The sequence below is a fragment of the Crassostrea angulata genome, chromosome 10 (genome assembly GCF_025612915.1).
Source record: "Crassostrea angulata isolate pt1a10 chromosome 10, ASM2561291v2, whole genome shotgun sequence".
In the NCBI taxonomy this organism is placed as follows: Eukaryota; Metazoa; Mollusca; class Bivalvia; order Ostreida; family Ostreidae; genus Magallana; species Magallana angulata.
Window position 1 is genome coordinate 51,140,586 of NC_069120.1, and position 17,291 is coordinate 51,157,876.

The 17,291-nt window shown below is 33.1% G+C and overlaps 3 protein-coding genes across 9 annotated transcripts in view; 2 read left to right on the forward strand and 1 right to left on the reverse strand.

Annotated features, from left to right (window-relative positions):
* Positions 1-1,513, forward strand: part of LOC128166033 (sacsin-like) — a 47,318-nt gene extending 45,805 nt beyond the window's left edge. The window contains exon 9 of the mRNA XM_052830946.1: positions 730-1,513. Coding sequence (XP_052686906.1) covers positions 730-1,023 — 294 coding nt within the window. The 3' untranslated portion in view covers positions 1,024-1,513. The remainder of the gene's footprint in view (positions 1-729) is intronic.
* A 5,627-nt stretch (positions 1,514-7,140) lies between these two features.
* Positions 7,141-12,365, reverse strand: LOC128166348 (N-alpha-acetyltransferase 25, NatB auxiliary subunit-like). Its single transcript, XM_052831453.1, has 2 exons — positions 12,097-12,365; positions 7,141-9,892 (listed from the first exon to the last, which is right to left on the reverse strand). The coding sequence occupies exons 1-2, from the start codon at positions 12,340-12,342 to the stop codon at positions 7,223-7,225; spliced, it is 2,916 nt and encodes a 971-aa protein (XP_052687413.1). The 5' UTR covers positions 12,343-12,365; the 3' UTR covers positions 7,141-7,222.
* Positions 12,366-12,397: 32 nt separating this feature from the next.
* Positions 12,398-16,570, forward strand: LOC128166349 (uncharacterized). Of its 7 annotated transcripts, none has more exons than XM_052831456.1 (2): positions 12,398-12,470; positions 15,195-16,570. In XM_052831456.1, exon 2 carries the CDS (start codon positions 15,219-15,221, stop codon positions 15,627-15,629), a length of 411 nt encoding a protein of 136 aa, XP_052687416.1. In that variant the 5' UTR covers positions 12,398-12,470; positions 15,195-15,218; the 3' UTR covers positions 15,630-16,570. The 7 variants fall into 7 exon arrangements, with proteins under 7 accessions (XP_052687416.1, XP_052687418.1, XP_052687414.1 ...); XM_052831458.1 differs by having other exon boundaries at positions 12,435-12,479; XM_052831454.1 differs by having other exon boundaries at positions 12,443-12,582.
* Positions 16,571-17,291: the final 721 nt, after the last annotated feature.

A 17,291-nucleotide genomic window follows, 5' to 3' on the forward strand; every position in this document is an offset into this window, starting at 1 on the left:
GAGCGTGAACCTTTGTATTTATAAACTGTGTGTAATGTAAAATGTTAAAAAATGATAATTAAGAAGTGCCTGATGTAGTTGCTAATTTTACATTCATACTAAGTCCCATCATGTTGGTCATTGGTTGACTTGTATTAGTCATAATGAATAATTACAAACAGATAATCTCTTAATGTTAAAACAAAGTTCTATAATGTAGAATGAGAATAATTGTAATCCAACTGCAAGAATTTATTTGCATATTAGATAAACTAGAGAGAGAGAGAGAGTCAAGATTCAATGGATTAAATTATCAAGGCTCATACTTGTTTATTAATTTCGGATATTTAAACTAAATAACCAGTCAATAACATGAAAAGCTTTCATTTTATTGATTGTACATGTATTCATTATGTGTACTTTTAAAATAGAATTAAAATTACTGTTTTACCAATATAAAACTTGTATAAGCAAAATATATTTCAAATGTTCCCGATGGAACAAAGAACCGAAAACAATGAATCTTGAGTGTTATTCATAATTAAGGCTTAATCTTGTGTTATAAAGCCTTTGAACTTCGTTTTCTCCGGCTCACTCTCGACTAATTCACTGAATACACAAGAACTTGTTTTGTTTAATTTACTTGATGTCAACATAACTAGACAGGAAAGTATAAATGGTTTCATCAACTACATTCAACCATGTACATTTCTATTCATTTTAAGAGCTTTTAACGTGTGTCTTTTTCAGTCATGTGAAAAAGCACTGAAAGCTGCCTTGTACAGCATGGATGCTAACGTTGCTTCAGACTACCAGACATCTCACGACCTGTCATCCCTGTCGTCTGCTCATTCATCATTGTCAGGAACATCGTTGTCTGACCTAGCCACAAGGTTCTCCACCGAAATCACCGGACAACACACCGCGATGAGGTACCCAACAGGTGGACGTTTACCTGGGGATTCCTTTACACGTGAACAGGCGGAGAAAGCCGTTGACATCGCTCAGCAGGTATTGGATGAATGCGAAAACTGTGTTTCTTAATAGGGTAAATATCCAAGTTATAGACTGAGTGGTAATGACCTTGTTAATAGTGTGAATATTTGTATACATAATTTCTTTTCAAAATTCACGGATGTTGAAAAGCGTTTCATCAATGATAATCCAATGTTGGTTTTTGAGGCAAGTCTGTGTTTCTTGTTACACTTAGTTGAATAAATAAAATGATCTTGATATGAATTCTGTGTATTTAACTTGTTATCGGGTCTAAAAATCTTTTTAAAAAAAACAATTTATCAATGTGATGGTGTGTTGGATTTGGGAGGAAAATTGTGTTTCTTGTTAGGATTATATATTTGTGTTAATACTGTGAAATACATGTTTATGATATTTGTATGAATACCGTGTTTATATAGTTATCATCTATGAAAGATGAATTTGTGTTGATTATATTTAGTTATGTGAAGACATTTTGTCGGTTTTATAATAAGGTATTGCTTTGTTATAGAGTGTAGATGGAAAATATATATAGGTTTTTTTTTAGATGTTTTGATTGTATATATGACACTTTAATTGTTTTGTAGCTGAGTAATTACAGGATTGGTGTTACAAATGTTTTTCATGTTGTATAACAATTTGATTGTCTCGCTTGTTGTGTTATACAATTTTAAACGTAAAGCTCACTTTTGATGATTTAATTAGATTTATTAAGTCCCCAACTGTTTGGTTGTATTAGTTTGATTTTGTGATGAATCATACAAAAAGAGTTTGTAATTAAGTCAATAAACCTTGATACTAGTATACTAAATCGCGTTAAAATCAGCAACTTTGTTATGAAATACCAAGTCCTGTCGCGTTAAAGGAACTCCTTCAGGTACTTGGATGTTGGTTGAAAGATCAGTTGATGATCAAAATTGGGAAAGTTATACCCCATTTGTTCGAAGAGTTGAATTTGGTTTAAAATTGTGTGTATCGGTTTCTTTGTCAATTTCTGAAGCATACTTAGGATTGGTGTATGTGGTGTTAATTTTGCAGAGCTATTTTGTTAATTTTGCAGAGCTATTTTGTAAAATTCGAATTTGTCGAAGAAAGTGCAGAAATTTACTAACGACTAATTTGTGCTTTATTTATGTACATGTACTTAACGCTTTTAATAGGGTAAGAAATGTTTAAACATAAGTGAAGCAATTACTTTTTGTACATTGTTCTTTTTAAAATGCGTGTTTTAATAAAAATAATTCTGGAGAATTCAGATTGTTAAACTTTATTTTATGAATTTATTTTCAGAACATCTAAATATACCATAATGCATAGATTAAAAGGTGTATTTTGTGAAATGAAAACATCAAATTAATTCTTATTAATATTGATAGTGTTCTATATGATATTGGGGGGAAAAAATAGAATTCAACTTATTAAAACTGTATTATATCTTGATTTTATATATACAAAAATTCAATAAATTAAACATATAATTTTTAATACTCCATAATACATCGTTTTAAATTATTCAATTAGTAGTAAATTTGCTATTTTTAATTAACATCATATTAGTTTGATTCATATAAATAAAGGTTAAAAGATATGACTGAATATTTTATCATAATTATGATATATTATTATCATTATTATTATTATTATTATTATTATTATTATTATTATTAAATATATTAAAGTATGAAGGTATCTAATGCTATCATTAATTTACATGTCCATAATTACATGAACAAAGGAAGTCTTGATTGGTCATGACAAGTATTTTATTAAAACCTGTTTTTACCTACTACAAAATCTTTAATCTGTCTGAATACAGGAGACCAAGATCTGTATTTGAAGTACCACTTTAATACACATTACAGTGAATAGTAGTTAGATTACCCATGCACGTCTGAATGGATTAGGACGAGTATTTGCTTCCTTCTACTTTTAGCTGCTTTAAAAACTTACTTTATAGCATGCAGATTTAATAGCTTCAAAACCAGCATATAAATAATTGGAATCAGTCTCTGTATACATTGTATGTATCAGAAACTAAATCCGTACTTCCTGAACTGAACTGTACTTAGTTTAATCATCCATGTTGTTCGTTAGAGCTAGTTTTTTTCGGTAATAGTTTGTGAGTAACTGCTCCAAAAACTTTTAATGTGCATACTCCAAAATCAACATTTTCACCTATTTTCATCTCCTTCAGCATTTAAACTCTTAAAACTCATCATACATGGCTTTTTTAAGACAGTAATACTACAGTGAGCACGATCCATCCAAGTTTAATCAAGACTGAACCGGTATAATTGAACACGTTCAAAAGTTTACCTCTTTGGCTAAGATTCAGCATTCAACTCTGACATAAGCCTGCATTGCAGGATGCATCATTCTTCTAATTTTGGTAAAGATAAGTGGTAGATATGTACATAAAAGGACGCATGTATCCAGACCCTATGACTCAAGTATCGATCATCCAAACAATTGCAAGTTTAGTGATGTAAGTACTTATAACAACTTGGATATTAGACCTGCTTTAAAAATAATTAGCTTTAAAGTTATAAGCTCATTTATCTAACAATCGAACAGATTTAGGTTTTGGAGAACTGTATTTTGGATTATAGTACAGATAGGAATACATGTTGGATATAGTTAAGGACAAAAGACAAGGTAAAATAAACGGATTCATAAGTTGGTTTTTTTTTTGACATTATTGTTTGTTCCTTTCTTTAAAAATTAGGGTGAAAAATTCACATCCGATTTTGAAGTAAATCGTATTGAGAAACTTTTCTTTGCTGAAATAGATGGTTACCATGTTAAAGGCAGCGACAATTATTAATGAACATCTAGCCGAAACAGTTTTGCCATTCTCTTCAATGTGGTCGTTTAAGTCCTATATTTTAGCAAACAATGACATTTACATATTCTAAATATAGATAAAGTTACTTAACACCAATCATATTTGTACATGTTCTCTTTTTTTTTCACCTGTTAATGCAGAAAAATGTTTGTAATCGGCGTAAAATGCAACATTATACCCGTAAAAATGCAAAGAATATAAAGAGTTGTACTCCGTCAAGCATGGTTAAAGAGTCCTGGCGTCTTCCTTTCGTCGGAAAATGAGTCCATACTGGGCAAAACAGTTAAAAAATTGTTACCTGTCCAGCCACCATATGTTATAATTGTGAACATCTTCCACACACTCTTTCTACGCAACGCCGCTTTCAATTGAGAGTATGGGGTGCTGTTTTGAGATGTTGTCTGATATCAAAAATGAATTTTTGATATCAATAATTTGAACTTCTGATATAAATGATAAGGGTTTTTTCTGTATGCAGAAAATACAGATATCAAAAATCGATTTCTTTATATCAGATGATTATTTTATTTTATTTTATCAAATTCGAAATTTTGATGTCAAAAAATGATTTTCTGATATTAGGAAAGCTATTTTTGATATCAAGAACTTTAAGTTGATTTATTGATATCAAAAATTTTAGTTCTTGATATCAGAAATCTAAAAATCGAATTATTGATATCAGAAAATCGGTTTTTGATGTCAGAAAATAAGACTTACATAAAATTACGATCGACTCTCTAAATGTTCCCTTTGTTGCAACCTTTGTTGTCTCGTCAGAAATTATATTTCAAACCTGTGGATGCATGTAAAGAATAACAAACTCCAAATGGTTTTTATTACGTTTTCCAAATTTTCATGATTTCATTTCATATTCTAAACCTAAATAATATAAAAATGCTCTCTATACAGCTCTATTATACATTGAAAAGCCTTTGAATGGGCTTGTTTTCAGCTCTGCTCCGATCTGTATGCTGATTTTATTTTCGCATGCAAGTTCGTCAATATCTTCAATGATTAGCAATGCTTTCTTCGGGATTCGCTGTGAATATTGTGCGATCCTAAGAATAAGGATGGCGACAAAATTTAAACATTAAAATGATTTTTTTTTTCGATCATTAAATGATTTTTTTTTATTAGTAAGTGGATTATTCTGTTAACAAAAATGTTTTATATTAAGTATTAGAATTTCCGATATCAAAAAATTATTTTCTGATACTAGTATCAAAAAATATAATTTTTTTAATCACAAATTATTTTATATCAGAAAATACCTCAAAAATATATTAAACGGCGCCCACATCGAGAAATCATGCGGTTGAACAAAAATTATGATTATTTAAAAAATGATTATTTAAAAAATTATTTTCTTAAAAATAAAGTGTATTTGTAAAATAAATGGCATTATGTTTATTTGCATTCTAAACATTTTCAATGTTTTTAAATGGCTGATGTACACAAGTTTGTCCTTCTGTCTGCGAGTTGATTTTTCATGTACTGCAAAAAATCTTTTCATTTTAAATAATTTTTGTTAAAAGCAAATGCTTTGTGTCCTTTCTTTTACGCTTGCGACAATTTTTATCCCGATCATACACAATATGAGACTGAGCCGATAGAAATCTAATTCATCCTGCTGCGCATTTTTGAATTACACTTACACCTACTAAGTAAATTCAAAATTTACAATAAGATAACTGTATTTTAATTTTACAATAAATTTTATAAATTGTCACACTGAGCCTATGAATTAAGTTTATGCCAATCATTTTGATACTTGCAGATTTTCTAATACGATTTTCTAACACATTTGGAAGATGTGAAGCGGATTATTGATGCTGTCCAACAAAGTTTAAAGGACCAATTTATCCAGCAGCTAGGTCCGAAGATATTTATTATTTATTAATATTATTAATTATTTTCCAAGAGCCAGTCACGTGTATCAGATTTTCATTTTTAATTGTTAGGTAAACGTATGTGATAAGTACTTGGGCGTCTTTAAAAAGAGTGTTTCATTTCGAGTCTCAAATAACCATCTACCAGTAGAGAGTGGTAAATAGTTAGGCATTCCACTTCAAGGGAGATGTAGTACCTTTTGTAATACGAGCCAAAAAGCAGATGAATGCATTTTGTGCTAAAGATTATAATGCTTTTTAAGTTCTTATTATAAAAATTACATAGATCCTACATTTTGTGAGAAATCAAATACCTTAAAATTATGCGAGTTGATTTTAACTTTAAAACTTAAGACTCAAAACCCTCTCCTTATTCACGTGTTCATGGCTTTAATAATCGATCATTAAACATGTCAGACTCAGACTGCACTGGCTTTCTCTTCTCTAACTTTCCTAGACAAACGGCAAAATTTGTATATTCAGCTTTTATGTGCAGACACATAATAACAATGCGTAAACTCATTATTTGTATATTCATGTTTATAAAGTGACATATAGGTCCGATGGGCCGGGTGTTTATTCATTAAGGTATTATATCATATACATGTATCTTTATTTGTTTATAAAACACATGTCACTATAATAAATCATTTACTTACTTACTTACATAATTTTCCCGCTTATTTTCTATATATCTCTGGCAATATATCAATATACACATGTATTTGTGACGTTATTAATAAATGTACCTCTTGAGCCGTTTAACTGAGGGTGTGTATTCAATATTTATGAGTTGAAATTGAATTCAGAGTAAACATTTATATTTTTTTCAAATTTTACTTAAATATGAAATAATTTTACTGTCTTGACAAGATGTCATGTTTTATAACATTAATATCTGCAACTTTGATAGGCTCGATTTAATCGAAGCAGCCTGACAAAAAATTATGTTAAGAGCACCTTGATTTTAATATGATTAATAATGAAAAAGCTTAATGTAAACACTGTTTAGTACGTTATCAAATCTACAATAAGGTCTTTCTCGGTTTTGATCACTTTAGCAAGCCTATATAGTCAAGAAAATTAGGCATGCTACAAATCCTGATAAATTTGGCATACACACAAACTTCTGCTCATTCTCGTGTGCTAATTGTTATCATATTCTGAATAAATTTTTCCATTTTTCTTTTAAAAAAAAAATCAAAATAAATCATGAGCATATCTATGATGTACCAGTTTGAAAACAATTTTTTTTTCCTTGCCTGCCAAATTCTTCGATTTTCTTGTTTTACCCCCCCCCCCCCCCTAATAAAATACTTGCTCTGCACTTATGGAAATATACTAAACAAAGAAAAAGTAAATTTTCATTGATCAAATTCAAACCATGAAGAAAGCAGGAGAAATATGCCATACGGAATCAAATTTCAGAAATTAGGAAGCCGGTTTAATAGGATTTACATGATTTTTATGCAAACTTGATTGAACCATTTACAGTAAAATAATGTCCAGTAATTTACAGTTTTAAACTATTGAAATATTGTAATTTGTTATGAATAAGTTCACACACTTCTCGAGATGTAGTCTGATAACTACTCTCAATGTTCTTCAGCACATCAGTCTGAATCATTGCATCTTGCAAAGAGTCACTTTCTTCTGACTCGTCTAAACTAAGACTGCTGAGGTTAATAGATAACAGCACAGGATCAAGATCACGTGTGGCCACATGCATATCTTTGGCACAGGCATCAAAACTCGCAATGAGCTTTGTGAAGTTCGAGAAGACGGCTGGCTGGGGCGGAGGGGTTTCTGCCTTCATCTTACGACATCTTTTGTTCCAGGAGGTTTTGAGTGGTTTAAGGATTCTGTGGCAGACCCCAGTCAAGATGGCTGAATGTGACATGGTCTCTGCCAGTAGAGAGAGGTTTTCAATGACAGCAGCGTTAATGGATTTCTTCCCATCAGTCTCTAACAGCAGGCTCCCTTTGTATTTAACCAACAGTCCCGCTAGGATTTCTGGGACTTTCTGAGAAGGTGATTCCTGTTTCTCATTCTCTGAACCCTCTAAATCTTCTGATTGCATTTTGAACAGGTGTAAAATTGTTTCAATCATTGAGCATATGACTTGATGATGTCCATCTGAAAGGTACTTTGCTATCCGTGTTGGACTTGGGCCACGTAGGGAATACTTGTAGGCAACATTAAATTTCTTTTCATATTCTTGAATATGTTCAGAAAGTTCCTTTCCTAGCGACTCTAGAATTTCATTTAAAGCTTTTTTCTCTGACCCAACCCCATTTCTCAAGGCCTTTGAATTTGAAACTTGTTGACCTAGACTAACAGCACAAGCAAGAATTCTTAAAGTCAAACTTCTGATCCTCAACCACGCTTTCTCCTCTTGGAATGAGAAATCACTCGCTGCCTTCGTGTCATAGGTTTCTTTTTCCCAAGCCTCTAGAATTCTCAGGTCGCGATTATCACAGAGTTTCCCAAACTCCACAGCAGGTGCCCCATCTTCTGAGGGATCTATCTCCATGTGAGTCACCATTTGTTCCACACTCTGATGGTGAGAGGTTTCCAACATTAGGTCCAGAAGCATGCTCTCCACTTTTGCACAGGCATATTGAAGGGAATTCTGCAACTTTTCTCTGAATCGTACAAACTCAAAAATCTTATTAAAGGATCCATATTTGTATGCAGCAATAAGATACTCTGCAGTCTCTTTGTGGTTCACTGCAAAGAATTTCAGCATGCTTCCATAGTTTGCACCAGCAGCAGCAAAGTGACCCAGTCTTACCATGTGGTTGGAAATGATGTAGCCCAGAGTATCATTCATGATATGCTTCACTTCCAGACTATCATACAATTGTTGGCAAGGTCCATAAGCACCTAGTACAGAAAACAAGTGGATAAGCATCACCTTGAACTGGAAGTTGGCTGGGCAGTTTTTGGAGCCTTTCTGAAGATGAACAATAGCTTCCACAAGGTGCTGTTGACTTTCTGTTTCCTCCCATGCCTCTTCCAACAGATGAGCAGCCATTAGCATAAAATTGTCAGAGAGCTGAATATCGGTGATGAGGAGATCTTTGCCAAACTCTAATCCATGTTGGTACCTTTGAATGCACTCCCTAGCTAGAGAGATCTTTTCTTCTACAGACATGGAATCTTGGATCCCAAGGTACCTTGCCAACTGCAAGACAGTCAAGTGACGTTGCATAGCTTTAACATCAGGTGCAAAAAAAATACTGCCATCAGAATTGTGCAGTTCCAAGGTTTTTGTGAAGGAGTCGATCAAATCCTTCTGTTGTGGTTTTGATATAAGATTTGTAAACAGTTTCATGTCTTCATAACAACAATTTTTGTCACCAAAAAGTTTGAAGTAATCTTGAAGAAGTGTTAAGGGAGATCCTAGGTTTTTCACAGACAAATCACCAGTTTCTCTAAGAGCCTTAATTAGTTCCAGTTGAGCTAGATATGGGCCTCTCAGTAATCTGTCTCCTGAACACACAATGATGGTTTGATCCATGAATAGAGAGGCCATGTCAATGGTATAATCAGTTTCACAGTTATTTCCATCATCCTGTGGCTGCCAATTCGATTTTGCTATTTTTATACAAGAACTAATATAGTCTTTCCAATACTGCCAATGATCTGGATTTTCTTTGAGTAAAAACTTGAACTTTGCATTTGCTTCTGGCCAGTTGTTCATTTTTGAGAATAACTCTGCTGCTTTCCTTTCCTTGTAGAAAGTCTCGCTTGTTAATTTTTCTCCGAGAGGTCCAGTTACTACTTCATATGCCTCCTTCCACTTTCCCATAAGATTCAGAATGATCAAGTACATCTGCACTTCTTCCTCCGCATTGATTTTCTTCTCATCTACATATTTCTTGACCATCCTCTCTGCTAGAGGGAGGAACATTCCTTTGGCTAGCTTCTCATCATCACTGCTCTGACTCTGCATAACAATGCTCATTACCGCCCAGAAGTAGCACGGATTTTTATTGGGCTGCAGTCGATGAAGCAACATGGCCGTCTGCTGCTGCTTTTTGTAATCGCCTAGGCGGACATAAGCCATGAACAAGGCAGATAGAATATCTTCATTGTCTGGACAATTTTTTCGGGCATTTTCATACAAGTCTGCTATGGCTTCCAGTTTGTAGACTTCTCGGTAGCAAATTGCCATCGCCTACAAAACAAAAATTTACATAATTCACTCAGTAAGGATGAAGGAAGCAGGATGAATTATCAATAAAATGCAAATAATTGTATCACCCCTTTTTCCAATAAGGGAACAACTTTGATATATTTCATTGGTCAGGTGTTTAGGAAATACAAAAATGAACGAAGACTGCATTTATATTATATTGATTTTTTAACCCAATTTATCAGCCTGCCTATTTTTGGACAATTAACATAAAAGATGACAGAAGAAAGGTTCAGAGCAATGATATACATGTACTATGACATTTATAATATCAATAAATAATGCAAAAAAAGGTAAGACCAATCTGCATGAGAACTCACAAGCCCGACCCCAGTGTCTAATATAAATAATTCTCTCGTAAGTGTAGTGTGAAAATGAATTCTTTACAGGAGAAAGTACACTATATTGAAAATATTTCTTAACACTTTTTGTAACTATACTTTGTCCCAAGTTTCTGCTTCCACCACTTTTTGTTTAATATTCTAATAATCATAAATACCTTTATACCTTATTCTCATTCACTAGAAAGGAAAAAGTCTAGTTTTTCTGTTTTGAAATCCCCCTTCTACTGCTTCAGATTTCAAAATACAACAAAAAATAGAAATACTACGACAGGGTTTTCTCTAAGACCCGGGAGGCTGGGAATTCCCCCGCCTATGATATAATTACTGGTACCCGGCTATTATAATTGCATTTCCAACACAAGCTAGCTATAAGCAAGACCCCCCGACCCCCTTCTACTTTTTTTTGTTTCCTCCTTCTACTTCAATTTTTAGAGAAAATCCTGCTACGGGGATATTACATTGCAAACAACATGAAAAAAATCCAGATAATAACATTAACATGAAAAATTTATTCAAAGTGTCCTGATTACTTCCGAATGGAGAAAAGATGTAAATATTTCCTATTATACATCTCAGTAAGAAATTTGTTCTGTTAATTATAATTTCTCTGGGTAAAAATACTAGATGAATTGTCAACAAGGAAATCTTTGAATTTCCCCCTTGTATCAATTTCAAGTGATACTTCTTTGACAGGTATGTGTATTTTCGTACAAAAATTCATCAAAATGTGATAAAAAACCATGACCTAATACAGGCTATAGAAATGTTTGCACATGTGTAATTTGGTGACTACCATATTCAATATTTGGTAAGACATGCACAAATTTCATGTTGAATGTGATATAAAATATTGTGCATAAGAATTTGGATAAAGGATGATTTAATAAAAAAAAATTGTTTACTGCTTATGGCAAGTCTGTATCTACCTTCTACTTTAAACAGAGATTACTAAATTTCTAAAACATTTCAACACAATAAACAAATGATATCATATTTTTTTTATGTTTTTATGTCATTTTTTTTATTGTTTTATGCTTTCTTTCTATTTACACATGTCATTTGCTTTGAGCCAAACTTTCGGAAATATAAAAATACTTTGAAAACATTAGGCTATAATTTGCCAGATCACATTCAATTGGGTGCCTGTATAATGCCTACAATTGCTAAACAAATAATGTGGCAGTAATTTTATTCATATTTTATCTCTCATCTAAAATTAGCTTTTGAGATACATCTACAGTATTAAGATCTTCAATATCCACCCCCCCCTTTTTTTTTTTGGAAAGGGGGGGGGGGGTTCCAATTACTTGATCCAACAAGTGTTCTGTACCCATGCAACCTGATGTTTTGAGATGATCAATGTGTAACTGATTTAGAGAATTAATGATAGACAACAGGACACAACCGACCCACCAGAATTCAAACCAGAACTCCGGCCCTGAATCTCTGGTTAGATTCTCTACCCAACTATCTGGCAACAGCATTCGATCCAGTCTGACCGTCAAACCATCAAAGTTTACCCAGGCTCTTTCCCCAGGCACGAGTTAACCTGTCAGTTCCAGGGGTCCAATTTGCCCGGCATCAAATGTAATGGAATAGAAGAAATATTGAGTGACTAGACTAATTTAGAATCCGGGCCCCCTTAATCTCTAGTCAGGTGCTCTACCCACTGAGTTATCTCCCGCTTTATTGGTAAGATCTGTGAGTGTCTGACGGTCACAAATAAATTGTCTCCCCTATATTCAGTATATTACTGATTTTGAACTCCATTCTTATATGTAATGTGTATACATTTTTTTTTCTAATGCAAAAAATCGCAAGTAAGCTTTACTAAAATACAACCTGCAATGTAGCTTCGTCGGTTGGATGTTGCGAGTGGATTTCGTCTAGGATAACTGAGCTCTCATCATGACGACCAAGCCGTAGTAGAGCCAGCGCTTTCAAAACTTTGGCACATTGGAAGTCTTTGTGTTTCTTCAGTGCTTTCTCTGCTTCTTGGATCGCTTTTTTATTGTTCCCATTGTCCAAACAATCGTAAATCGGACGAAGTCGCCTTTCATTGACATCCACATGGCTACCGGATGCCATTTTCGGAAATACAAGCGTTAATGTGAATATGATAGAACCATCGCTTGTGCGTTATATTCAAACAAACGTTCAATACACCAAGTCATTGTCGGGTTTTTCCTGTATGGTTTGGATACTTTTAATTTTATGTACGTAAGGTAATTTCCGATTTTACTTCAATAATTATAATAGATGAAAAATCCAGAGTTTCATCAGATTGCAGAAGTACATGTAGCTTACAGAGACGTTGTTTTTTTACTTGTAAGTTTTTGTAAATCATCATAAAATACATGGTTCTAGACGGATCTTCTCCGAAAGACCTATTTTTAATGTTACATGTAGGCATTTTCGCCCCATCCAAAACTGATTGTTAAATCATGCTCATGGAGGCTTCGTTAAAATCTAGAAGATTCAGGAAATCGGTCTTTTTCTGTTAAATGGTAAGGAGCTGATTCGGGTCCTGAAAGCCTGGAGTGAATCAGCTAAAGCGATGGATTCTGGTGCCCAGTGATTCTTGTTTTGCTTCTACTTTCATTTTCCTAACTCATTCTTTTGTCAAATTAACCATATCTCCAAACACTTTTTAATTTTCACTTCTTTGTATTTACAAGCCTTTAATTTTTTAAAAACTAAAATGGGGGGGGGGGGGGTACAACTTTATAAGTACCCATATTTAAACATTTTTAAATCAATTTTTAGGTTTATTCAAACCGATTGGCTGTTATTTCGCTCTAAAACGCTTTCGCCCTTGACACCGTTCGCTCTAGTTTTCGTTCGCCCTAGGTCCGTTCGCTCTTGACGCCGTTCGCACTGTGTCTGTTCGCCTTAATTTTATATAGGATTAATTAATTTATATATTTTTGTGTATTCTTGTCAATTTAAACATTTTGAATAATTATCGGGGATAATGAAAACAATACCGCCCTTTCTACTTCTACATAATAATCACCATGGTTAACAGTTCATGTAGTTTGATACAGTTATACATGTTCCATTTCCGTATATATCTCATTTAGAGATTAAAGGATTGTGTTATGTATAAATTCTTTAAAGATAGAATAGGTGATAGTCATCTGCTAAGCTTCTGAATGAGCCAATTAAAGTCTCAAATTCTTTAATTGATTAAAAACACCAAGCGAATCATTATAAAAACAAGAAGACGGTTATCGACAATGTACGGCAATAAAATCTTACAATTAACGTATACCAATTACGTCATTTTTGATGAAGGAAAAACATATTGTAATTATATGCGAATAATTAATAAAAGTTAAAAAGTTTTAAGTTAAAAGTAAATGAAATAACTTATAATATTGTTTATTTCTAAAGAAGGAGCGAACGGGGTTCAAGGCGAACGATTATTTGGGCGAACGATAATTAGAGCGAAGAGACCTAGAGCGAACGGACTAAGGCGAACATGTGGATAGGGCGAATGCACCCGATACCATTCAAACCCTAGATCTGCTACAAAAGCCAGGATTGATATGGTTTAACTATAGAATTATCCACAGGATATTAGGTACTAACAAAATACAATATGTACTACACATGTAAAATTAAAAATTCCCCTCTATGTTCAATATGTTTTTTTAGAACCAGAAACAATTACACATATCTTCTTTTATTTCTCAGATATGGTTGTTAATGTCTGATTGGATTTTTAGAAAGTCTGGTGAAAGAATTGTATTCGATGCCAAAAGTGTTATTTTTGGTTTTCCAGAAAAGAAATACATAGCTATAAACTTAATCATCATGTTAGTTAAGAGACATTTTTTTTAGTAAATCCAGAAAAACTGCTAATATTGCATTTGAGAATATTGTGAAATATTTACAAAATTACTATTCTTTAGAGAAACCAATGTTGGAAAATAGAATTTTACCAAAAAGAAATTGTCAAGATGGGCATGCCTCTTTGATTTGGCATAATATGTAGTAAGACCTTATCATGTATAATTTTTATATTTACTTTCCCAACTTGTGTGTTAGTGGTGTGGTGTGAATGGGTGGTATAGATGTATTTGTATTGAAAATGAATAAAAAGAAAGAAAAAAAAGTTTTTAAATCGATTTTAGATGCCTTTACAAGTATAAACTTTAATTTATATCTGATTGTTTGTTTCTCATATTTACAACTTTTCCCACCTTCCATCTAATTACTGTCAATTCATGCCAAACATTAACCAGTGTAAAGTTCTTGCCTCCCTTCCATCAATATTTTGATATGTTTTATAATGGTGTGACTGTTAAAGCAAGCAGAGCTAGCAGGAAGTACACAACTGTAGTTCTAATAAGACATTTTTTAATTCATCAATACGTATACTACATATATACCTACCATATGCAATATTAAATTTAATCTATATGACAGTTAAGCATGGACATTGTGTGTAACCTCCCTTTATCTTATTAAATCCATTAAAGAATTTTAAAAACTATGGGATCACAGTTTACATTGAAAAAGTGAGTACCTGTACCTATTACATGTAACACAGATGCTTCATCCATCGTTAACTTTATCACTTGAAATATAGCATGAGATTACTGTTGTGTCATACACAAAATTTCTTTTGCTTTGTTTATGTTTCTCAACAGAATATGAAGCAATGGAGGTGTGTAAAAGCTCTCTTGACTCTCACTTAAGCTTGTGCTTTACTCAAAACTTGTCTGCAAACCTCACTGAACCATGAATTATGACTTAAATGTCAGCCCTTTTGGCATAGCACTAGGGAGTTAGAAGGCATGCTGGGATGCTGCCAAAAAAATTCCTCATGAATCTGTAGGTTACAGTTAAGAGTCAAACTTAAGACTGTGAGAATGCTGAATCTATCTTGCTATCATATGAAAATAATTATTTTGATTCTGTTTGTCTTGCAGCAGTAAAGGATAAAGAGAAAAAAAATGGCTGGTGTCTTGGGAATGGCTTTCATTCCCTACTACAACCAGTTAATGACCATCCTTGAAACTAATGATGAACTCAAGAAAAGTGCAAAGGGGATCTTCAAGCAGATGGCCTGGGCTGCTGGAGGGACCGCAGTGGGAGGGGTTTTACTAGGACCCCCAGGGGCCATGATTGGGGGAGTAGCCGGCTCCTTTGTAGGATATATGTGTTCAGATGAGTACACAGCAATGATCAAAGTGTTAAAAAATCTCAATGATCAAGACAAGGCAAAGGTAGTGAAGGCTGTGCAGGAACTGGTGGGGAGCTCTTCTATCGAGGCACTTACTCGATTCATTGGAAACCAGGTCCAGAGAGATCTGTTCCTCAAAGTTCTACACGAGGTGGTCGGGAATATTCAAAAAGGAGGCTAAGTCAGCCAGAATAAACATTACTGTCATAACAATCTCTTCTTATGAACAAAATGTAGGATTAAGGATTTTTTCATCTAGTTTATAACCTTGATTCTATGATTACATGTATTTATTACATGATTTATTTTTAATTTATTGAAGTGAAGTAATATATACCCTAAATCTGACAATCCTGTGATAGCTTGTACATAACACCAGCCATTCCAGCACCCCCATTCTATTCACATCTAAATATCTACCACTGAATACCAAAGTCAGTGCCTTGTTTTTACATGGTTACTTTTACAGATGGTACTTTTGTTTTATATTTTATACTGTATTTCTTATGTTTTTGTGGGGGGGGGGGGGGGGGGGTCATTCCTTAAAGACATTAAAAGGATGCAAAAGGAAGCTTAAAAATATTCAAATTTTTATTATGTTTCTTTTATTTCATAGACATTGTATAAATACAGTTCCGATATACATTTGTATTAATTATATTCCCTGATTTTTTTTATTGAATTTCATGTACCGGTACTACCACAATAACCCGAAAATAGCAGTTTTACTGATAAACATTTCAACACTGGATCTTACATGTAATAGTATTTTACATGGCAATATCGGTATTATTGTGTTTATTTATTTTTTGATATGTTGATGTTTTGATTGTATCTCTCGGGAAAAAAAAACTTATCTACATTTTATTTTATCTGTTACTGTGATGACTTGCGAAGTTTCGGAATCAATTCAAGATTGTTGTCAAGACAGAATTCCTTTCATAAAATTGTTACATGCTTTTAAAAGTATGTTAATTTGTCATCATTTGTTATGATTTAGATTTATCTCATTAACATAGTGCCTGTATATATCTTAATGACAGTGAGTTTGTAAATCTTACATAGGCTGTACTCTCATTTTGTTGTTAAGTCAATTTTAATAAAGTGTATTTTCATAGTTAAGATTCAAAACCTTTGTTTTACTTTTAGTTTAGGAACTATGCATACATGTATATGGATATTATTTATCATTTTTCTTCTTTTATGGGAATTTAAGTCTGACATAATCATGTACATTTCGTGTAGTTTTTTTTTTTTTTTAGGTCACAGAAGATTTCGACTGATCGATAAACTGGCTGTAGATTTTAGTCATGTCAGTTTGCTTAAGTAATACATGTAGAGGAGAAAATACTGAGTGGTGTAAATATATGATGTTTAATTTACGGGGAAAATTCAACTAGGCACATTTACCTATCAAATTGAAAAGAAAGTTGAGTTATTGTCCTTTCAAATTTTGGTGTGAGAAATTATCTTTTGGTATGGTTAGCGCATCATATAGGATAAAGGAGGCCCCCAGCGGGTCCAGGGATGAGCCCTGGTGGGAGGTTCAGAGGGCGAAGCCCCCCTACGAAAAATGAATTTGGGAGTTTTAAAATGTGAAAAAACCCATTGTCCGGAACGAAGTTTTATTATTTTACATTTCAGACCAGCATCTATTCACAGTATTGTCGTATACAAATTTTTGAATTATAAAACTTCTAACATATTTTAGACGAATGAACATTTTTATTTTAATCGTTGTTTTACTTCAAAATTTTAATGGGCCGATTTGGCGTTATTTGGAGTTTGCAAATTCTGTGAGAATATTGTCAACTGTCGTAAACAAATTTTTGAATTACAAGAA

Excerpts from the sequence above, each read along its gene's own strand:
- LOC128166348 (XM_052831453.1), bottom strand. The coding sequence starts at position 12,342 with ATGGCATCCGGTAGCCATGTGGATGTCAATGAAAGGCGACTTCGTCCG. Across the intron at positions 9,893-12,096 it reads CCGACGAAGCTACATTGCAG|GCGATGGCAATTTGCTACCG; the intron begins GTTGTATTTTAG and ends TTTGTTTTGTAG.
- LOC128166349 (XM_052831456.1), top strand. The coding sequence starts at position 15,219 with ATGGCTGGTGTCTTGGGAATGGCTTTCATTCCCTACTACAACCAGTTA.